General features: G+C 47.7%; 1 protein-coding gene across 1 annotated transcript; it reads right to left on the bottom strand.

Annotated features, from left to right (window-relative positions):
- Nucleotides 1-7,004: 7,004 nt before the first annotated feature.
- DCTN5 (dynactin subunit 5) lies at nucleotides 7,005-24,290 on the bottom strand. The gene is made up of 7 exons (XM_039490777.1): nucleotides 24,170-24,290; nucleotides 22,128-22,196; nucleotides 20,494-20,612; nucleotides 17,531-17,642; nucleotides 14,883-14,985; nucleotides 13,837-13,928; nucleotides 7,005-7,439 (listed from the first exon to the last, which is right to left on the bottom strand). The coding sequence occupies exons 1-7, from the start codon at nucleotides 24,215-24,217 to the stop codon at nucleotides 7,419-7,421; spliced, it is 564 nt and encodes a 187-aa protein (XP_039346711.1). The 5' UTR covers nucleotides 24,218-24,290; the 3' UTR covers nucleotides 7,005-7,418.
- Between the last annotated feature and the right edge of the window lie 160 nt (nucleotides 24,291-24,450).

Genomic DNA, 24,450 nt, shown 5'->3' with positions numbered 1-24,450 from the left:
ACGGCAAGGCTATCGGCAGCATTCGCTGTCAGGCCGAGGGCTCATTCCGCCTGCTGCTGAGTTCCACTCGGGAGGGGGCCACTTACAGCTCCCTGATTCTGCACTAGCTCAGCTCTGGGGTGAGTCACAGCAGCCATGGGGGTGCTCTAACTTACTGCACTAGTGCATGGCCCCTAAGGGAGCCCCCTCCCCTGGCCTGCCTGCTCCGGGCAGCTGCTGGTGCAGGGGCGAGATCAGCTGGCTTGATGCCAGGAGTGTTCTCTGCTCGCTTGTTACAGCCTTTGCACTGCCAGAGTGAGCCCAGGATCAGACCCCTGTGAAGGGGGTGTCTGTGATGCAAGGGCTGGCTCCCAAAGCAGCCAGGGGGCTGGAGGCAAAGGGTGCTGGACCCGGGCTCCTGACATTAACACTGATCCCTGCCTTTGTTTCAGCCAGGGCCCTGCGTCCTGTGCCGCATGTTCAGGGCCGGCTCCAGGCCCCAGCGCGCCAAGCGTGTGCTTGGGGCCGCACGCCGTGGGGGGATCTCAGCCAGTTGCCGGGCGGGCGGCAGGCGGCTCCGGTGGACCTCCCGCTGGCGTGCCTGCGGATGCTCCACCGGAGCCGTGGGACCAGCAGACCCTCCGCAGGCACGCCTGCGGGAGGGCCACCAGAGCCGTGGGACCAGCAGATCCTCCGCAGGCACGCCTGCGGGAGATCCACCAGAGCCGCGGGACCAGCAAGCGGCAGAGCCCCCCCCCCGCCCCCACCCGCAGCGTGCCACCCTGCTTGGGGCGGCGAAATGGCTAGAGCCGCCCCGAGCATGTTTGAACCCAGGCCCTGGGGACGCTGACCCTCCCCACTGCCACAGCTGACCGGGAGGCGGGGGAGGCAGGGGACAGTTTAGCTGGGCAGATGGGGCCTTACAGTTCAAACTAATCTCTCTCTGTGTGAGGCACAGAGGGCTGCTCAGGGTAGGCAGCCATTGTTCGCTCTGCTCTGTACTGAGTCGGGGCTCCTCTGGCATGCCGAAGCAGAGGGGATTGGGAGCCCAGGAGCAGGAGCCTTAGGAGCAGAAAGAGAACGCTCCTGCCACACTAATTCCTAGTCAGGGGTTGGGGGAGCCTTTGCCTTGGGCTGCATCAGAGCAATGTGTCCAGCTGCCTGAGGAGCATCCGTCACCTGGCACGGCCTAGTTTGAAATCCCTGCCATCCCCACGGCAGACATAGGAGAAACAGAAGAGAAAAAGCGGGGGGGGGGGGGGCGGGGGCGGGGAAGAGATTCCACCTCATAAGGAGGGGTGAGACCAATGGTCCATGTAGCCCAGTGTCCTGTCTTCTCCCCATAGCCAATGCCAGGTGCTTCACAGGGAATGAACAGAACAGGTAACCATCCAGTGATCCATCCCATCACCCGAGGTATAGGGCTGCATCCCTGTCCATCCTGGCTAATAGCCATTGATAGACAGTTTCTCCATGAACTTACCTAAAACTTGTCACCTCTTTCACTTTGCTCTTCAGCCGTGGTGGGATTTTATTGGTCCTCGTGCTGTTTTCTTTAATTTGTGGTAAACATTTAGTTTGCACCTCTACTATGGTGTTTTTCAATAGTTTCCGTGCAGCCTGCAGGCATTTCACTCATGCCTGTTCCTTTTAATTTCCATTTAAACTAGACACCTCATTTTTGTGTAGTTCTCTTTTTTGAAGTTAAATGCTACTGTGGTGGGTTTCGTTGATATTCCCGCCTCTCCCCCCCGCCAAGGATGTTAAGTTTAATTACATTACGGTCACTATTTCCAAGCGGTTGAGCTATATTCACCCCTTGGACCAGATCCTGGGCGCCACTTAGGACTAAATCAAGAATTGCTTCTTCCCTTGTGGGTTCCAGGACTGGCTGCTCCAAGAAGCAGTCATTTATGGTGTCTAGGATCCCAGTCTGAGGTGACAGGTCCCAGGCAATATGGGGATAGTTGAATTCCTCCATTGCTATTGGCAAAGAACAAAATGACTCTGGCCTGGTGTGGAGCTCCCAGCCCTTCTCAGGACACAGCAATGGAGTTGGGGCCTTGGTGGACGTCTCTTAGTAGTTCTCTTCCTCCTTGAACTTTAATCCAATAGAAACATGCAGCTTCTACCGCTCTGAGCTTTGATCCTATCACTTCTCCTTCCCCTTATGCCCGCATTGTGCTCCCTCCCTCCCCAGTATCACGGAAACGTCAGCGATGACCCCGCGCTCAGGCTGCTGAGATTCGCACTGGGATCCCTCCGTTGGTCATGAGCTAGAGAAGTGGCTGGGTATTAGGGTGGATAGGAGCCAAGGCAAGGGAATTATGGTTTAGCTGTTAATTTCCTGGGCTTTCAGTGACTGCACTGGTAGGAAATGCATGTGAGGAGCCTTGCGTGCAAGTTAACCAAGATGTTTGTGTGGGATAGAGACAGCTCCCTGCACTGAAGGGCTAACAGTTCAGCTCGGACCGGTGAGATATGATGGCCAGAGGCTCAGACAGAAAGCTGCAGCGCACTTGTAGCTAATAAGATGGGTGAAGGAGACCTGGGCTCACCCTGGTCCTGGAGATAACCACTGGCTGGAATTCCTGCCAGCTGGTCTGGTCGCATTTAGCTGCTGGGCTACTCAGGGCGGAGGGTGTGTTATCTGGGTGCAAAGCACTATTGTCTTTGCGCCACCCTATCTGTGTTCTAGATTAAAGCGATACCAATATTAATAAATAATCTGCACCAGGTGCAGTGGCAGCGCTTGGGCACTGACTGGCTGCTGCAGGACAAAAAAACAAAGGGAAGGTTGCATAAAACCAAAGGAAAGAAGGATCCCAGTACAGGGCTCAAAGGCATTATTCCTGGAGCCCTGCTGATTCCTCTGGGCTAGCAGTCCCGCCCACAGACAGTGCCCTGGATGGCTAATCGCTCTGCCTGCAGTGGTGGGGGCTGCAGATTCAGGACTAAGTTTGGGGTGGAGCCCTGGGACATTTCCACAGAGAACAGTGTTCTAAAGGGGTCACTTGTTGGGACAGACAAGAGATTCGTTCTGCTCTCGCCCCTCTCCCCAGGACTCAAAATGCTCCTGTTCTCAGGTGGAGAACCCAGTTCTCTGCACACAGAAACCTCCAGACGAGACCAGAATTGCTCGGTTTGCCAACTCGTAGCCAGCTCTGGAAGCCACCTGGTGTGGCTGGGTGGAACTGTCATGATAAGGCCATTGTGGCGTTCTCACACATGTGGATTGTTCTGCCTCTGCCTGATTCCTGCTTTGTGTGTGCAGTGCAGCTTGGGAACATCTGGTGCTCCTGCTCAGCTGGCATACAGGGCAGCATCCCATTCGAAATGTGCTCGCTGGCCTCAGGAACAGACCAGTGGGCATTGGGCCCGATTTGAGGAGGGCAGCTCAGGCCCAGAAGCCAGTGACATTAAAAGGGGTTCTAGAGAACCAACAATTTCCCTCTCAGTGAGATGCTGCTATTTTCCCTCCCGCAGACTCTGAAGGACCACCTTCTGCTGAGTCAGGAAGGCTCAGGGCACCTGCTATCGGGCGGCAGAGGGAGGCTTTCCTTTGCCTAAGTGACGTACACAACGCAAGATAACTTTCATTTGGTTTTGCAATAGTTTATTCTGCCCTGTTTGACAATGGCTCTTATCGGCCTGAGCGCAGCAGATTTACAGTGATACTGTTAGTAACAAGGGCACTGCGGGGTTTTCTGATCTGGCACCTCAGCCAGCCCTTCAGAAGAGCTCTAGTTTGAAGTGTTTGTGTTTCATAGGGCAGTGGTTCCCAGCCGGGCACTGCAGCTGCCAGGCCTGAAGAGACGTGCCATGGAGCTTTTCTAAAAACGACATGTGCGAACAAACCAACCTTCCCTTGTATTTTCATTAGTGTGGGAGCCAGATGGCACTCTGTCCTTTGGCTCTCTGGGACGAGGCTCCTTTCAGATATTGTGCATGCATCACAGTCCACTCCCCAAAGCCAGGCTGACAGCAACTCTGAGTCCTGCAGCGTGCAGGCAGGGGAGGGGGAAAGCTGCCTTCTGATTCCCCACCTCCTCCAAGCAGAGCTCGAGCTCCCTCTCCACCAGCTCCCCTCCTGTGAGCAATGGGTGGGCTCCTCTGCCCCTCCCCCTCTCCCCTGCAGCTCCTGGGGGTGGGGGTGGGGAGAGCCCCTGAAGCCACCTCCCCCGCAGCCTGGAAGGGGAGTGGGGACCTCGCTGCAGCCCCCCATGGTTTGGAGGGGGCAGAACTGGGGTCAGGTGGGGGCTGAACTGGTGGAGGACAGAACTGGTGGGGGCTGGGAGCAGCACTGATTTGGAGATTAGGGGCAAGGATTGATTTGGAGGTTGTGGGGCAGGATTCATTGCTGGTCAGGGGCCAGGCAGATGTGGGGGTGAGAACTCCTGCAGCAGGGGCCAAAATCCTCGTACCCAATACATGTGGGAGCAGGGGCAGCACGAACACTCTCTCGCTGCGGATGTGTTCACCAATCACAAACAGACTGAAAAATCAACAAACCCTCTTTGTAAATAACCACCCGTTTGCGAGGCCAGTCTCCTGATGTGTTGGGGCCTGACATTTATTTTTAGGTCTCTTGAGGTTGGCGATACCTGATTGGGACTTAATTAACTACATTGCATTTAAAAACAGCGGAGAAAGTTGCACAACCTGGGGAAGACTATTTTGGGAATGAGAAGAAACGATTAATTATTAATTGCTTTTCATCCCAAAATATTATTCTCAAGTTCATGTCATGTTCTCCACTGCGCATGCTTTTGTCCAGAGTCCTTATATTCAGATTTAATGTTAGTTTCCATGGTTGAAGATGTTAATTCTGACACAAAACACAGATTGTGATCTACCATTAGCTGCCATAGTTTTGATTTTAACCCTACTAGCCATGTTCTGGATTGGATCATGAATATTCATGAGTTCAGTTGGTGACAATAGGATGTTCTGCCTCAAAATAACTGAAGGTATCAAGGTGTGCGGCAGCGGACCCACTGTTATAGGGAATGCTCAGATAAATACACGGACCAAATGCCCAAGTAGGCACATAGGCTCTCGGTGTGGCTAATACACAGGTGAGGACATGGTTTGACAGGAGCGTTATTGGTTTGTCTACATGAGAATATACAGAATGATGAGGCAGGGCTGTGCACGTGGCTGTTAGGTACAATAGTGTAATACATGGATGAGGCACTCAGCTACATACTATGGTGATGGAGCCACAGAAGTGCCACAAGGAGAGTGGGAACTTCTCTATTACCACTGCTAGCCCTGCCCTGGATTCTGGCCCCTTCTTTTCACTTCTGCCCCTCACATCGTCCTCTTTGGTGAACGTAACCTTGGCTCAGAGGACTTGGCTGTATTTCTTCTGAGTCCCGTGTTCTCCCCCCACTTCCTATTTTACAGGGTCATCTAAGAACTTCCAGATCCTTAATTTAATTGCCATCCTTTTCTTATCTTAATCACCCTGCCTCTGTTTGTAAACAAAACACTGACTCCCTGCACCAGGGATACAAGCTGGGAGAAGCATCTCTCTGCAGAACACACATTCCACACTAATACTGTGCAGTGAAGAGCTCCGCTTGGGAGCACCCCCTCCTGTATGAAACTCCTGTGAGTGGAGTGGGGGCATGGTGCTAGGGGCTGTTGGAAGCTCTATTTGCCCGCTCCCTTCACGGCGCCTGCCCCATTCATGATGGCTGAAAGGCACTTTGTGCAAGAGAGGAGGGGCAGTTAACTCATATCCTGGCTAAAATCAAAATTGGGCCATTCCATTCTGCTGTCCTAACTGTCCCCTGCGGTTATGAAGGTGACGCTCTTCACACCTGACCTACAGTACTAGGGATGGATGCTGGGCTCTGCTCCGACAGCAGTGGTGGGAGACATGATCCCCCTCCCCCAGCTGAGACTCTAGTCATTGTTACCCACAGCCTGCTGCGTGCCCCTCTGGCGAGCAATCCAGTGGATGCCCGTGCAGGTCTACAGGAAGCAACGCCTCTGGCATCCAGTCAGCTGTTTTGCTCAGTCGCTGGCAGGCAGGCACAACCCCCAGCAAATGCAAGCCACCTTGCCTCTGTTTCAGGGCAGCACACTCGCTAGCTGGAGACTTGCACAGTGACATTGCTAGCCCACAGCTGGTACCTGCCCAAAGCCTGCTCCTTGCAGCAGCCAGGAATTGCCACTGGACACCTAAGCTCCATGCCTGTTCCAGCGGAATGGGTTCCTGCTCCATTTATACCATGACAGGGGAAAAGGCCCATGTGCCCGGTGTGCCTGGCTCTGCCCTGCGAGCTGGCTGGGCCTAGGGCCCCCCGAATTTCCTAGAAGCTCTGTTCACTGCTAAAGGCTCGCATGAACTGTAAACAGGGGTCAGGTCAGTGTTTTAAATATCCCTGCCCTGGCTTCCCCTTCCCATTAACCGAACCAGCTTCATTTAACCCCAGGAGTGTGAGGATGACTCAAAACACAGCCCCAGCTGGTCCAAGGCACCTTTGTAAACAGCTAGCCAGCCCCTCCCAGGAGATGCTGCTGCTAAGTTTAAATAAATACTGGCTAATTGGTACCTCAAGCTAGAGGCATTAAGATCTTTTCTAGAAGGGACTTGAGAGTTCATGGCTCATCCGAAACGGCAGTGCTGGGCACACGTTAGGAGCCAACACTAAGCCCTGCAGGTCACTAATATTGCAGCCAATGGCTCAACTCGTCCTAGGAAATCCCCAGCCTGGCCTGGGGGCTCCTGTCTTTGTAGAGCAGGTCTGACCCCCAGCAATGCTCCTGGGGCCCATTCCGTCTCGTGGCAGGGCCCTGTGATAACTAGCAGTCACCCAGTGCTCGTAAGGCTTGGAGGGATAGCGAAAGCTCCTTTGTGGCTGACCCCAGCTATCCTGGAAGCACGGGCTGGGAGAAGGCGGCTTCCTAAAGCTCTGATTTTGTTACCTTTCTGAGCAGTGTTTATATTTCAAACAAAGCACGTGAGCATGGTGTAATGCTGAATGTAATTGAATTCGTGGCCCACAAAGCAGTATGGTGGCAGAATGCAGGGCTGGTTTATTGTTTAAGCAAGTGAGAATGTTTTTAAAAGGTTCCTGAACAGAGGAATCCAGTAGCGGAGTCTCCATTGCCCCCAAAGCCAACTAGCTCCACTGCGGCCGTTTGCTCCAGGTCTGTGCAGCAAAGGCTCCTCGTGGAAGTTGTGGTTCATTCTACTGTATCAGGCTAATTGTAGACATCAGGAAACAACAACTCCCAAGAGGCAGTGATGGCAGGCACCAACCTAGGGACACTTCATCATTCCAGCCAGTGCAGCTAGCCAGCAGGCAGAGGTTCAGAGATGAGCCCGGACAAAGCGATGCTCCAGAGGATGGAGGTTAAAAGGGCCAGATCTGGGGGATTTTAACAGGGCTGCATTTGTGAGGTCTTCGCTGGTGACTTGGTCTTTAGGCCCTGGCAGAGGCCACCTTAACAAAGACAACAAAACAGATGGTCATTGAGGCAGCAGTGTGGCAGCTCAGTATGGTAAAAGGGGATTCCAGGCGGACACGCGCCTGGACAGCGCTGCAACTGCAGGCCCCCGGCTGGACAGCTGTGCTAACACCCCACAGCTCTAGGCAGCTCCAGCCAGGTGTGTGGGGAAGCATGGCAGGTCCCATAGCTCATCCAAATGGCTTTTGACCACACCCCCTTAATTCCACCCCCCAAAAGTAGCTCCCATCTTCCAAAGGGGTTTTCCCCTTTATTTAGTCTTCCTTCCCTAACTTCCTGATGCCCAGGTGTGGTTACCAATCAAAAAATCCTTGTGAAATGCCCTGCGTGGTGTTGAAACTCTGAAGTGGACATCATGGTAACACGCCTAGAGCTGGACCCTTCTTGCCAAGCACAGAGCTGCCTTGGTCAGTCAGCAAAGAGACGGTTGGTAGCCTGGGTGCCACTCTGCAATGTGACTTAACATGTTACTGCAGCTACTCAGTGTCTAACCTCCATGTGATCATGCAAGAAGCTCAGTAGTTTAAGTGTGTCGGGGCATGTGATCTTCCAGGCATCAATCTATGTGCCTGTATCATGGCAGCTGCAGAGTACATAGCTCTTGCTTCTCTATGGAGAGGCCATGAGGGGAATAGACTGGAGGATCAAATCCTTTCAGCAGTTAAGCTCACTTAGCAACAGGACACAATGTCCTCCCATGCAAAGAACATCTGACTTAATACTTGCTCTGCTCAGGTGAAAAGGCAGCAGGCCCTGGCCCACTGTCACCTTTTCATCACACTAAACCCAGGCAAGGTGACTCAAAGAAGAAATGTACAGTAAAGCTCTTTAAGCCTCCAGCGACATCTGGCTCCAGGCCCAGTTTCACAGGGTTTCTTAAACCTAGGGTGACCAGACGTCCCGATAAAATCGGGACTGTCCCGATTTTGAGGAGTTTGTCCCGCGTCCTGACCAGAGTATGGCCAAGAAGCCACTTGTCCCGATATTTTGCTTCCTGGTCTCTGGCGGCAATTCGGCGGAGAGTCCTTCAGTCGTGGACGGTTTTCAGTGGTATTTCGGCAGCAGGTGCTTCTGTCTTTAGCAGCAATGTTTATTACCCCCCGCCGAAGACTGTCTGCGACTGAAGGACTCTCCGCTGAATTGCCGCTGAACTCCCGGACGAGTGAGTGTAAAAAAACAAAAAACCACCCCCCTGCGGCAGTCCCTATATTGTCCCCTTAACATCTGGTCACCCTACTTAAACCAGTGGGTCTCAAACTTTTTTACTGGTGACCCCTTTCACATTGCAAGCCTCCGAGTGCGAACCCCCAAATAAATTAAACACCCTTTTTAATATATTTAACACCATTATAAATGCTGGAGGCAAGCAGGGTTTGGGGTGGAGGTTGACAGCTCGCAACCCCCCCATGTAATGACCTTGCGACCCCCTGAGGGGTCCCGACCCCCAGTTTGAGAACCCCTGTCTTAAACTCTACGTAAATACAGTTGCACCCACTGAATGGCTCTGGTTCGCCAATACAGAACTAAGTATTACGATACCCCTGGAATGGGTTTAAACCAAAACCATTCTCTTTTTGAAGCCCCGTGTAGACAGGGCTTAATAGGACCACAGCACTGGAGGATCCAACAGCCACTACACCAACCCTGTGTCATTTTAGCTCTCATGTAAAATCAGATCTCAGGGGGCCTGCCAGTGTTGGTTGGGCTGAGGAGCAGGTAAAAAAGGAATCCCCCCTCCCAGAAAAGAAGAAAACAGGGGCATTGCCAAGTGCTTGAGGCAGCAACAAGAGAACTATTGCAGAGGGTTGGGGGTTCTCACACTTCAGGGCTGGAGAGAGGAACTGGCTGGATTTTAAAATGGGCTGGGTACCCTCAGGACTCTCATTTCTAGTAACGATAATCAGGGTAAGAAAGTCTCGTGCTGCAGGGCCATTGCAGACAGCTGTAGATATCGTTTCACCTGTTGCTGGATACCATCAGCTCAGGGTGGGGATGGGTGGAACATGGCCATTTAACAGTGCACCTTGGTAAAGTGACAGGAACCAAAGGATGCTGTATCCAACTAACATTTCCGAGATAATTGCTGAAGGCGGAATGCAATTACCAAATTGGAATTAGGATAACACCTGAGGATAGACACCCCCGCTCTTAAGAGACAGGGCTACCACAGTTCCAGCTGGAATATGGCATGCTGGGAGATGGAGTCTCCATAACCTACACCTCCCTATTAAGGATAAGTGTGGACTACATTTGTGGCTGGCTGCCTGTTTCAGAAACAATCTCTTCACTCCCCTTCTAGTAGCAGGGCTCTTCTTTATTTTCCTACTCTTTAAGGGTGGGTGGGAGGAATTAAAGCTAAAGTGAGCAATTGGCATCAGCTCTTCAGACTTGAACCTCACTGTATGTCAGTGGGCTCACTTTGTGGCAAGGCTCCACACTGCATTTGGTTTTCTTACAAGTGTGACTTTTCAATTACCTCCAAGGGATTAAGAATATGAAAACGGCCACATTGCATTGGACCAATGGGTCCATCTAGCCCAGTATCCTGGCTTCTGACAGTGGCCAGTGCCTTCGCAGGGCACGAACAGAACAGGGCAATTTATCGACTGATCCATACTCTGTCGTCCAGTCCCAGTTTGGAGGTTTTATGGACACCCAGAGCACGGAGCTGCATCCCTGACCATCTTGACAATAGCCGTTGATGGGCCTAACCTCCATGGACGTCTCTAATTCTTTTACTTTTACTTTACCCTTCACAACATCCCCTGGCAACGAGTTCCACAAGCTGACTGTGTGTTCTGTGAAGTAGGACTTCCTTATGTTTGTTTTAAACCTGCTGCCTGTTAATTTTAGTGGGTGACCCCTGGTTCTTGTGTTGTGTGAAGGGGTAAATAACACTTCCCTATTCACTTTCTCCACACCATTTAGGATGTATAGACCTCTATGATATCCCCCCTCAGTCATCTTATTTTCTTTAAGATGAAGTCTTGACTTCTTTAATCTCGCCGCATATGGAAGTTGGTCCATACCCCTAATCATTTTTGTTGACCTTTTCTGTACATTTTTCTAATTTTAATACGTTTTTTGAAATGGGTTGACTAGAACTGCATACAGTACCTAATGGCTCCTAGCATTCTGTTAGTTTTTTTGACTGCTGCTGCACATTGAGCAAATTGTTACAGAGAACTAACCATGAGGACTCCAAAATTTTTCTTGAGTGGTAACAGATAATTTAGTCCCCAGCATTTTGTATGTATAATTGGGATTATTTTTTTCCAATATGCATTACTTTGCACTGAAAACTGAATTTCATCTGCCATTTTGTTGCCCAATAACCCAATTTTCAGAGATCCCTTCTTAACTCTTCACAGCTTTGGATTTAGTTATCTTGAGTAATTTTGTATCATCTGCAAACTTTGCCACCTCCCTGTGTACCCCTTCTGTTGATACAGACTAACACAACTACCACTCTGAAACCCTTCTGCCAGATCATTTATGAATATGTTAAACTGGTCCCAATACAGATCCTTGGGGGATCCTGCTGTTTACCTCTCTCCATTCTGAAAACTGTCCATTTAGTCTACCCTTTGTTTCCTATTTTGTAACCAGTTACTGATCCATGAGACGACTTTCCCCTCTTATTCCATGACTGCTCACTTTGCTTAAGAGCTTTTGGTGAGGGACCTCGTCAAAGGCTTTCTGACAATCCATGTACACTGTATCACTCTTATTCACATGCATGTTGACAACCTCAAAGAATTCTAGTAGATTGGTGAGGCGTGATTTCCCTTTACAAAAGCTGTGTTGACTTTCCCCCCAACACATCATGTCCATCCATGTGTTTGATAATTCTGTTCTTTACTAGAGTTTCAACCAATTTGCCTGGTACTGAAGTCAGGTCTCCCAGCCTGCAATTGCCAGGATTATCTCGGAAGCCTTTTTTAAAAATCAGAGTCACATTAGCTATCCTCCGGTCACCTGGTACAGAGGCTGATTGAAGCAATAGGTTACATGCCACAGTTAGTAGTTTTGCAACTTCACGTACGAGTTCCTTCAGAACTCCTGGGTGAAAACCATCTGATACTGGTGACCTATTACTGTTTGTTTAATCAACTTGTTCCAAAAACTCAGCTATTGACACCTCAATCAGGGAAATTTTCTCAGATTTGTCACCTAAAAAGGAATGGCTCAAGTGTGGGAATCTCCCTCACCCCCTCTACAGTGAAGACCAATGCAAAGAATTCATTTAGCTTCTCCACACTGGCCTTGTCTTCCCTGACTGCTCTTTAGCACTTCAATCTTCCAGTGGCCCCACTGATTGTTTGACAGGCCTCCTGCTTCTGATATAGTTAAAAACAAAAATTGCTGTTAGTTTGTCTTTTGCTAGTTGCTTCTGAAATTCTTTTTTGACCTGCCTAATTATACTTGATTTGCCAGAGTTTATGTTCCTTTCTGTTTTCCTCACTAGGGTTGGAATTCCAGTTTTTAAAGGATGTCTTTGCCTCTAACTGCCTCTTTTAATTGTACTTGGCAAAACTGGAGGGTTCTTACCTTCATGCAACTGTTTATACCCACCTTCCGTTCTCTATCTGGCTGGAGCTAGTAGTATTTTTTGGCTGGAGCCTGTTATCACATTAAAGCTGAGCGAACAGTTTTGTGCGAGGTCGGTAGGTGTTTATCAGAGTTTTTCAGGACAGTTTCCCGTCAGTGGCCCTAGATTTTTATTTTTCTGTTTCTAGGTATACAGGTGAAACAGACAGCAACAGCCCAAGTTATTCTGTTTCTGGTGATGCAAGAGGCTCTTTAATGCACTCAAACTAAATGCCTGGTAATAGCTCAGGTGCCTCTCTCTGAACAATAGAATGTGGGAATGAGTCCATCAACACAGCAGGAACTCAGTGCCCTTGGCAGACAGCTTACTCTGCTTTCAGAGCAATTTGATTTGGAAAGTTACAACTTTCAAGTCACTTGACCCATATAAGAGGCTTTTAATTTATGTACAGTAAAAAATACAAACAACCCAGACAGTGGTGTTACATTTGATTAACCGTAGTTACAACACAGGTAGTATTTATATAGCTGCTAGTTAGTTAATGTGTATCAGAGCCCTACGTGATACAAAACAGCTAAAGGCCCTTTGCTGCTATTCTCACCACCACACACCTACAACACTATTGCCATGCACCCTGGCTCCCCAGTCAGTGCAGGAGACCACCCAGAGGCCCCCACATTCAGCAGGGAAGGGGTAATGCTAAGGTTGAATACAATCTAACAAAAGGAGACTCTGTTTATCCTTGGCAGGGCCCACCCTACAGGAGTCAGGTGTGTGGAGTTTGTAGCCTCATGTGAGTTAGGCACACAGGTTACCTCCATAAGAATTAGGCCTAGTGTCTGCTGAACAGTGCCCAAAATGCCACTCCCGACTTTTTCTAGAGATTTTTGCTTTTTTCATGTTACAGTTTTACACTGCAAGTAAGAGCTGCCAACAGGCTCTGCCCCATGCAGTCCTGCAACCCTGGATAAATGCCACACTCCCCCACTCTTGGTTCCAGATAATTCAGTGCAGCAGAGGGCATCCTCTTTCCATAATCCCAGCTGAGACTGAGCTGCATGATGTTCAGAAGAAAAATGGGCATCAGCCATGAAAACTAACCCTGCAAGGCGTTTGGGATTAGTGGAGGTAAATGTCTCTACTGCTAGAAGTAACCAGCTGGTGAGAGGTTTCCCTTCAGACAGGGCAGAGAAAGGCCAGGCTCTGCCCATAGGCCTGTGGGGTAGGAGTCAGGGAAGCTAGGCTACTGACAGCTTTGACGTGAGCTAAGGGAGGCAGAAGATGTTCTATTCTTAGTGCGGGAGAGAATCTCGGTCCATGGGCTAGAGGGGAGATGAAGGCAAATCCTGGCTCTTAGGAAGGATTTGCAGTAGTCACTCTTAACGAGGATGTTGGCCACACAGCCTCTCTGCTCGAGAGCGAAGGTTATTTCTAACAGTCAGACACACTGTCAGGCTGAGTAGAACAGATATGTGCAATTCACTTTGGCTAGGAAGTATTTACAGTAGGGTCCTGCCTCATTGCTCAACAGCAGCAGGATGCATTAGTCTAGCGGGAATTGTAACTGCACTCCAACCCCAAAACATTTACTGGCGCACCTCACAGACAATATGGAACAAAATACATTTGAGTAAATATACAAAGTTTAAACATGGCACAGCAACTTTTCACAAGGTTCTGCTTGCTGGAGCTGTAGTGTTAATAACACAGAGCGAGGACATGCCACTCCAAACAGCAGAGCTCACTAAACATCCCTCCCCTCCCCAGAGCTCCCTGTAGTGCCTTTACTTCTCTGAAACACAGTAAATAGGCTACTAGACCTGAGTAAGTGGCAAGAACTTCTGGTAATAGCTCTTTGTAACATCCATCATCAGCTCTTGGGTGCATTCTGGGAGTTCTCCAGAGAAGAGCCCTGAAAAACCAAGAGGAGCGTGAGTGCACGTGTTCTCTTGGGAAGCAATGAGCCTGGGAGAGTTTTATTCAGCTTCTCCACTAGTATTTATGCTCTATATACTGCAGGTTAAACAGCAACCGATGGGCTTGTGTAGGGACACTGCTCTCATGTAGATCAACACAATAGTGTGGCTTCCCCATGAGATGCAGTAAAGCAGCCTGCCTCCAGCTAGATCCCTTCATGGCTTACACCCACCCTAGATAAACAAGGGTCATGAAAGCTAAGAAAGGCTAGTAACCAAGGGAACAAAGGTTACATTGACCTTTCCAGCACGGCTGTTTCCAAATGACCGGAACATTTACACCGCTGGTATGGTCAGCAGTGCTGTTGGGGTGGGCGCCGTACCAGCACAGACAGGTAGTCTAACAGGAGCATTCACAGGCTTTAGTTTGGAGCATATGCCCATGCAGGTAGCACATGCACAGTGGTCTAACAGAATTCTCTCCAGCTGTGTTTATGGAGGCACCTGCAAATCCAGAGCATATGGGAGAGGAGACTCTTTCCTGATGCCAAAGCAGAACTGCCTGTGGAATGCTGGATGCTTGATAGGCCACGTTGCTGATTCTGAGCTCTGCTGGGAAGTGATTCTGTAACTAAGAATGGTGCGAGCTGGCAATCAGACTGACAGGCCTTAGCTGTATTAGCCTAGCTACTGAATGTGCAGATGCTATGCTTACTCATCCTGAACTCATCTCCCAATAATATCCTGAGACAGTGAGTTCTATTGGTTAGAATTGCTACTTTCCATTTATCTGAGCACTTCTCTCCCTCCCCACTCCCCTCTCTTACTATAAGACAGTGCAACCAAGGAGCCTACCTGGCCTTCTCCACATCAATGTGTTGTATTTCTTTTAAATATCAGGATATACGTTAGCTGAATTTATACTGGAAGTAAAATTAAATGGACTTTACCTGGGCAGCCTGAAAAGACTGTAAAAGGCGGGACCACGGTTTCAGGGGGTAGAACTGTGTTGGCTAGAATTTTGCAGCAGTCTTTCAAAACACACCTACGACCCTAAAACAAAGACCGGATTCCATGTGATTGTATAACAACAACAAAAACACGCTTTGTCTTACTCCTACTCATGTCTCTAATATTCAAAAGTGAGTCTGACTGCTCTTGATGAGTCAAAGCTGCTGCGAGGGCTCTTTGTAAGAAGCAAGATATCTGCCTGCAGCCCAGGGTTCGTCTCCTCTCAGCTCGGATTGCTGATTTCACTATTAGGCCTGGTCTATACTAGAAGTTACACCAGCATAACTAGGTGGGTTAAGGGGGTGATTTTTTTTTTTAATTTTTACCAACACTTGTCCTGGTATAAGCCCTAGTATGGATGCAGTTATACTGGATAAAGTTACCTTATACGGGCATAGCTTATTTCTTGCTTCCCAAAGCAAATTAGCTATACTGGTATGTTGCCCTTATACTCCATCGACACAAAACAGCAAATGCCCCTTAAATTATATCAGCATAATTAAAGCAGCAAACTGTTCTAGTATAGATAAGCCCTTACTGCCATGCTGGCGGTCTAGAAATCATTAGTGCACTCAGTACAGAGTTACTAGTCTCTCTCTTTGCTTTCATACACTTCAGGCTGGAATAAAAATGTTTTATGTAGCTTTGGCCAACAATAACTTTTTGTGCATTAACATACATCGCAAACTTTCATGTTTTACAGATCAACACATACTAGCAGAGATTGTCTTCTGTGTGGAAAAATCTGTGTGTTCCTTATAAATGCATAGTAGGGATTTGCATATTAAAACAAGTCACTTCAGGTAAGTAGATATTCAAGTGGGAATTGGTAGTCCTAACCATGTAGTAACTGGGCAAAATATTCCCCAACGCAGTAGTCAATAACCTTGACTGTATGGCATTATCTATACCTGTGCTGAGCTCCACTTGTACCTCTGTGAAAAGCACACTCTCCTCTGGATACCCTGACATCAGCAATTCCTAATGCATGCTGATAACCCAACTGCTCTTATTTGGCTTACAGAGGCAGACAAAGCCCAGAAACAAATAGCAATTAATAGGAACGTCCACTTGTCTAGCCTTGTGTAAACACAATGTTTGAAAAGAACACGCATGTCTTTGAAACAGGCAACAGCGATTAGACTGAAATTGCTGCAATATTTAATGCAACTCAGGACATTAACCTTTTTGAAAGAGTCACCCTGTTCAAAGACGCTTGGCAGCCTGTCTGAAACGATTAGCAGTTAGTGCTCCATACATTCATTTAACCGAATGATGATACAGCAAACTGCACATTAATCTTGATGATAAACTGCCAACTGATTCCTAATGGGAGGCATTTGTTGGCCATTCATTCCAGGCAGATAGGAGCTACAGAGGCCTCACAATACCATTGTATGTCACGAGGCTTTTCTAATGTCTTCCAGCCTGGTTTGCCTTGAGAGAGGGAGAGAGATACCCCTGGGACATGGGCTCTGAAAAAGGAGCCCTTGGGGCCTCTCCTGCCTGCACCAGCTACTCTTGGAGAGAAGAAATTGAAGGTGTCTCAGGTAATAAGGTTACAGGCCCCAGAAAGGGCCTTTTACCTCATTTAATTACACCCACTCCCATTTTTGCCGGCTGTCAACCTCAAGCTATTTAAAGACATTATTGCATTCTTCCCTCTTTGTACCACTGGCTCATTCCTGCCTTCCCAATGAGCTCTGATCATTTCCAGGTAGTACATGCTGGCACCTCCCCCAACTCCACGTTTCGTATGGAGCAGAAAAAAATGTGGCTTTGCAGTGTTTGATGTCTGTGATGAGAAAGATCTAGTGTTAATCTGAACTTCTACTAGCAGGCTGCCTTTCTTCCTCTGAAGCAGCTGAGTAGGCTGCAGGATCTAGCATTATCAGTGGGTATAAATGTAGAATTCAGAAGTTGTTCTCAACTAAAATAAGGCAGTGTCACTAACTGCATAGTCAATTACACAAGTGACCCCCTTGGGCATGGTCAGGCAAACCCCACACTTGCCTTAGGCCTATTATTCAAGGCTTCCCAGACCTAAGTTACTGTGTCAATTTCAGAACACTGCTAGCACTTGCTGTTTCCCAGTCAGCTGTGTGTGTTCTGGCCTTCACCAAAGCCCAATCTCAAGCTCTATCACAGAGCAGCGCGCGTACACACCTGAGTGGGAGGCATGCAGCACAGGTGCATTGGGATCCAGTACAGACTCCTCATGCTAAGCTCCACCTTTATATTTAGCCCAGAAGTCTGAGGGACCAGTTACATTTTTGGTAGCACCTTCACTTTAGAAGCAGTCTCAATACAAAACAGTCTCTGCCCCCAAAGAGTTTTCACGCTCCAAGCTGAGGGAGGGGTTGTTACATGAGGACAGTGATCAAAGTGGGGACCGTTCAAGGCAATACAGATCACCCCTGGCTAGCATCTGTTCCAGTGTATGGGAACCTCTGGTCCAATCCAAAGTTAGTCCATCTCTCTTAACCCAAGGATGGGAATTTCCCTGATGCTCTGAGCCAGCAAAAGGAAGTACAAGTTCTTAACTGTATTTGAGGGGTTGAAAGAAAGACTGACCATGTGTACTTACAATGACACAGTTCTTGCCTATGTGAACGTAGGAGCCGATCTGGGCTGCATTGACAACGCAGTCTTCTTCTATAAAGACATGATCACCAATGTGGAGAGGGAAGAAAGCAACTCTGGAGAAGGAGAAGGGGTTATTTGCTCAGGCTCTGTAGCACTGATGAATCCACAATAGCATTAAACCCAAAATCATATAAGTGTCCCCACCCCCACCAGCTTGCCAAAGGCAGGGCCTGGAGCCAAGACAGAGGTGGCCAGTAATGGCGCATTTCATATTAATTCCTCATGATGATCAAGCAACTTTTCAAACCAGGCCAGCTGATAGCCATTAACTGCTTGCAATAGGAGTTAGTGCAGGGAGAGAGGGGGAAGGGGACACAAGGAGAAGCCAAAGCAGCCTGCAGGGATATAAGTAGGTCCTGCCAGCCAAGACTTCATAGACATTCTGCCTGAGGTGCTTATCTGGCCCTCGTCTCCACAATATCTAAGCGACTCACAATCTTTTAATGCATTTATCCTCTCAACATCCCCCTGAGCAGGGCAGTGCTGTTCTCCCCATTGCACAGATGGGGAACTGAGGCACAGAGAGCCTGTGTGGCTTGCCAGAGATCACACAGGAAGCCTATGGTGTATCAGGGAATTGAACCTGGGTGTCAGGTCCACTGGACCATCCTTCCAGCTCGCTTGTTACAAACTGGGAGAAGTTCAAGTATTGCTGCCTTCTAACTCTAGCAGCTCTTTAATGGGCCTGCGTTACTAGTGCACCAGACACTTTACTGCTCAGGAAGTGCCCTAGAATCGGAGTGTTCGAGGACATTCGAGCAGGACATCCCTAGGGGCACAGCCGTGGACTGTGTTCATTCATTTGCTCATGAATTAAATTGTGTCCTGCTACGGTTTGCAAACCAGGCACCTTGTAACAGTCACAGTAGAAGATTCTGTGGCCATATGAAAATATCACCAAGATGGTGTTTTTAAAAACAACTTACGGTCTGAATCCCTGGGTTTGTCCGAGCTCTACTTACAGGAAGGAAGGTGGAAAAAAGTGGCTATAAACCCCTTTGCTCCTGGGACTGGATGGGGCCTAAAACAGCAGCCCAAGAGCTGCTCTAAATTATGCTGTCTGAGCTGCTGGCCAGAGATTGTCACATGATGCACTCCAGCTTTGTTTCCTGCATGTCTCTTGTGCCAGAGGGAGAGGGAATGAGGTTGAGAGCTGGCTATGGCTGGATAAAGCATTAACACTAACTAGTTTGTGATGCTGCCCCATCAGACCATAAGCTTTTTAGGGCAGAGGTACCTCTCTGGCTGTCACAAATGGCCTCAAATAATGAAGCAACTATCTGTATTTAAAACTCCACAAGAGAAAAAAAACAAAGAAAAAACAACATTAAATCTGTTCTCTTTTGAATACTGAATTTTAACTATTCAATTCCAAGCAGACAGCTAGGACACTGAACACACAAAGTCTGACATTTTCTGGGCTTAACATGCTGTTTAGGAGCTTTAGGTCAGCTGCCTGTTAAAGCATTTTGAATTAGGATCCCCAATGGGAAGCAGGAATGAGAAGAATAAAGCAGTGAAGTCTGAAAGTTCATAATGATTAAGTGATTTTAATCCTTTTAGGGCCATCCACTGATAAACATTGATAAGGCCATAATAGCCCATGACTGGGTATGAAGGTTAATGCAAAATATCTATAGCTGATACATGGTCCCAAAGGACAGCTCTATGTTCAGATTAGATTTAAATAAAGGCCAGTGGGTTCAGTGTGCATTTAGACATGGGAATCTATAAGGGATTTCTTTTGCCAACGCTTCAGCCAAGATATTAGATACTAGTCATAAGAGGTAAACTGCAAAGGAAAAAAAAAGGGTTGTGCCCATTTTGCTTCTTTTGATGCAGAAAGTAAGTCTGACAGGGTATTTTAAAGTTAAATTCATTTCAAGCATGTAGTTTATATTAGAAATTCCTCAACCCTCGGAGACTATGGCTGGAATACAGTATCTAAAGCCCTGGACCCCTCAATGTGTATACACGAGCAATCACTGCAGTCAGATGGGCCCAGCTGACTCCAGTGGGGCTTCATGTGAGTGCAGGGATCCCTGGTTCACCTCTCATTGCAGGATTGGGCCACACATGACAAGTAACATACAAACATACACGTCTTTTTCTGTTACAAATAAGCAACCACTTGGTATCCTCAACTGCTCTACAACCTAGCCATCATTAACTAGCTGATTTCCTATAGGCATCTTATAGATGTTTCTTACAGACTGCATCCAGGGCAGAGGCTGGTCTTGAAAGAAGGAAGTATAGTAGCCTGATGGATCAGTTTGGGGATGTTTTTCCATGCATGTTAAATAACCACAGACATCAAGGGACAAATAAACAGACCCGACAAATAATAATATTCCAGCCTAGTTATCTCCAGTACCAGAGATCTGAGACCTATATTGTACAATGCAAGATTCTTCCTTTATAGCCATTATTAAAATATGGTAGTAATATAGTTAGATCTGGCTGAGGTGCACTGGAAGAGTATGTGCTAGTCCCAGGCTGCATTCAGGACTTAGAAAAGGAGTAAGTATTTCCCATTGCGCGAGTATTTTTAAAAGGTGAACTGAAGAGTTTAAACAGAATTGTTTAAGAATCCTAGCTACTAGCAAAATATATTTAGATGTAAAGATTGCAAATATGTACACTTAAAATAAATAGGTCAGCCTCTCCTTCACCTATGTCTCTGAGTTCAGTCCAGTGACTTCCATGCTGCAATTTGATAGGATTATTGACTCACAAAGCAGAGCAGGGAATAGGATAAAATGCTGATTTAGGAGGATTTATGCAAAACTGTAGCAACAGAAACAGTTCCCCTGAGTTCAGCTCTTAGCAAATCCAAAGCTTCTAAGTTCACCTTTCAGTTTAACAAGCCTCACAGCATAGCACAGAAGAAATAGAAACTCCTACCCCTTGCTGAATTTCTTGAAAGGCGGCCTGATGACACTGCGGCTTTTCACAACACAGTGGCGTCCAACTCTTACGTTTGCCAGATCACCACGAATAATACAATCATTCATAACTATCGTCTAGGTAACAAGAGAAAGAGAGCCAAACGAGTTCAAGTTCTGCCAATGTTTTCAGTAAGCTTTATTATACCATATAGGGCCACACGGATCACTAGTGTAACTTCAATTAAATGATATCTTCCAGCAGGGCTCTGTTGGGCCCAAGGATCACCAACTTTTGTCACTGGCACATATTAGTATATGAATCGTGGCCCCATAGAGCAAACCACATGAATGAGAACAGAAAATGCAGATTCACTGCTAAAGTCCCTTTCATGAGAGCATCCCAAGACAAATTAGTGAAGCCTCAAGACACCATACAAAGGGGTCAGTTCTTATCTCCACTCCACCAGTGGTCAGGTTGAGGCACAGAAAGGTTAAGCAGCTTGCCCAAAGGCTACACAGCGGGTGCAGAGATTTTGGATCCCAATACTGCAATTGATCCAACAGCTAGAAGTTGAAGCTAGATAAATTCAGACTGTAAATAAGATGTACATTTTTAACGGTGAGAACCATTGGAACAATTTACCCAGGGTCGTGGTTGATTCTCCTTCACCCACATTTTTTAAATCATGATTGAATATTATTCTAAAATCTCTGCTCTAGGAATTATTTTGGGGAAGTTCTATGGCCTGTGCTATGCAGGAGGTCAGAAGAGATGATCACAGTGGTCCCTTCTGGTCTTGGAATCTATGAATCCTGTTCTAAGCATTAGTTAACACTTCCTTCCAGTTGACAGAAAAAATATTAGAGAGGATGACAATGGTGATCAATAAAATAAGTATGTCAGATGAATCAGGAGAACTGCACTAGAAGAACACTGTACTAGGAACTAAATCTGGGAGCAAAAAATAATGTGAAAGGCAAAGGGTTAGAAATATAAACCTCATTTGCAAGGAAGCTACATGTGCCATGTGTTGACTATTATATGCTGGCTAACAAATATTGATCATATTAATAATATCTATTAGCCACACACATCTACAGATACATTTGTTGTATGTCTTAGTACTAGTTAGGGAAGTACCTTCACAGACCAGTACCTTGAATGCTAGTATCCAAAGCAAAGATAAGGAAGGAACAGGACAACAAACTAGGGAACTGGGACACAAAAAGAACTAGGTAAGTTCATGGCGTATAGGTCCATCAGTAGCTGTTATCCAGGATGGGCAGGGATGGAAAACCAGGAGATGGACCTGATGGGTTAGACTTTAGTGACATGTAAAGATATATACAACTTGTAAAATCATCATATAAATAATACCAGCTAAAATGTATAATTTGGGGAGCACACCACTTGCATAAGATGAATGCAACATCACTGCATGGCATGGCTTCTCAGAGACTGTATTGTATAGAACCTTTTTCCTGTACCATATTAATCTGACTGACATTGGGCATTTGGCCTTGAGTATATTTCATAACAAACCGAAGTGTGGTCAGTTGATTATACAATTTATCACATGAGAGTTTGACTGTAAACCACAGAAATGCTCAATTTTACAAAAAGTACACCAGTGACTTGGTACTACCCACCTTTCCATTCAGAACTATGTTCTGACTTCCACAGAGCACAGACTGCCTGCTGACTTTGTTGCCAGATGCCTGAGGGAAACCAAGAGACAGAGAGACGATCAGTGACAGAAATACATCCTTGTGATACAAAAGTCTTATTATACCTGTGGATTGAGTGGGGTCCTTTATTATAATGAACCTTCACTATAGAATTTTATAACACAGAGTTTGCAAACAGAATATTTTAACACTGCCTCCAGGACTCCTGGATGTTAGTCCTTAGGCAAGATCCAACGCAGTATCAGCTGAATAGTCCACTGTCCTCCATTGAATCTCTTCTTCAGGCTCTCTTCTGGCAGTAAATCTTCCACTGGCACTCTGCTCCAGGACTGTAATATTGTAATTTAAAGAATACAAGGAAGAAGTGACAGATGTGCTAGGCCATCACCCTCGTCATACTCCTCTGTCCTAAGGCCCCCTGATTTGGAGGCCTGCAAGTAGGAAAAACAAAAACTTGACTAAGACGAAAAAGAGACTTTTAAAATCTCAGATAACTCCTTCTTTTGGGCCTCCCAGTGCAGCCTGCTCTTCTGGAGTGGGAGCTCTCACAGGCAAGGGTTGCCTGGATGCCTTGTACACCAAAACCTGTGTGCACCTAGTTCAGACACAGAGACCAGGACCCACCATCCTCCAGTACGCTCTGCAATCATCCCTTACCTATCTGTCAAGACCAGCCCTTGGACTGGATGCTCCTTAGGACAGGGCCATGTCTCCCGTGGGAGTTCTGAGAAATGAAGCAAACTAAGCATTCATGGAATAAGAGGGAAGGTTCTCTCATGGATCAGTAACTGGTTAAACTATAGGAAAAAGGCGTAGGAATAAATGATCAGTTTTCACAATGGAGATAGGCAAATAGCAGGGTCCCCCAAGGAACTATACTGAGACCTGTGCTGTCAACATATTCATAAATGATGGGGAAAGGGGATGAACAGTGAGGTGGCAAAATTTGGAAATATTAAATTACTCAAGATAGTTAATTCCAAAGTTGACTGCAAAGAGTTACAAAGGGATCTTTAAAAAAAGAGTGACTTGGCAACCAAATGGCAGATGAAATTCATGTTGATAAGTGCAAAGTAATGCACATTGGAAAAAATAATGGGTTCTAAATTAGCTGTTACCACTCAAGAAAGAGATCTTGGGAGTCATCATGGATAGTTCTCTGTAAACATTTGTTCAATGTGCAGCTGCAGTCAAAAAAGTGAACAGAATGTTGGGAATCATTAAAAAAGGGACAACTAATAAAACAGAAAATCTCATAATGCACCTATATTAATCCATGGTACGCTCACCCCTTGAGTACTGCATGCAGTTCTGGTCGCCCCTATCTCAGATAGAGAAAGAAAGAGTGTGTGTGTATATAAGAATTGGAAAAGGTACAGAAAAGTACAGCAGAAATTACGAGGGGTATAGAACAGGTTCCACACAAGGAGAGATTAAAATGAGAGGAACTGTTCAGCTTCAAAGGGAGGATGTGCTAGAGCTGTTGAGAAAGTGAATAGGGAGGTGTTATTTACCCCTTCCCATAACACAAGAACCAGGGGCTGCCCGCTGGAATTAAAAGGCAAACGAAAAGTACTTCACACCACGCATAGTCAACCTGTGGACTCGTTACCAGCGGATGTTGTGGAGGCCAAAAGTATAAGTAGGTTCAAAAAAGCACGAGGTAAGTTCACGGAGGTTAGGTCCATCACTGGCTGTCAGCCACACAACCCCGCGCTCCGGGTGTCCCTCAACCTCTGGCTGCAGGACAGGGGACGGGTCACTTGATGCGGGCCCTGTTCATCACCTGCCACGGGCAGAGGCAGGGCACCGGGCTACGGGAGCACGGGCCTGTCACAATACGGCGCCGCCCCGGCACCTGCTGCCAAGGGCCAGAGGCTGCCATGGCCCCGCCGCCCTGAGAGCGGCGCTGGGGCAGGAGCCGGCTCCCCGCCGCCCCGCGAGGTCCCGGCGCTCCCCAGGCCACTCCCCTCGCCCGGCAGGCCCCCAGCCCGGCCCCGCACCGTCTCGATGTACTCGGACTTGTTATACAGCATCTCGCTCAGCTCCATCGCGCCGCCGCTTCCGGCCTCCCCGCCGCTTCCGCCTCCTCCCAGCCATGACCCCCAGCCAATCGCCGCTCGGCCTCCGTACCGCCGCCGCCGGCCTCCCCACAAACACAGCCAATCTTCGCCCGGCTTGCCGCGGCGTCACATCCGCCTACAACGGACTGGCCAATCTCTTCTCACGCTCTGCGACGTGCCTTCCACGCCGACCAACCCGAGCTCGACTGGCTGCTGTCGTC

The sequence above is a fragment of the Mauremys reevesii genome, linkage group 10 (assembly GCF_016161935.1).
Source record: "Mauremys reevesii isolate NIE-2019 linkage group 10, ASM1616193v1, whole genome shotgun sequence".
NCBI classification, from domain to species: domain Eukaryota; kingdom Metazoa; phylum Chordata; order Testudines; family Geoemydidae; genus Mauremys; species Mauremys reevesii.
This window is presented reverse-complemented; position numbering and strand designations above follow the sequence as displayed.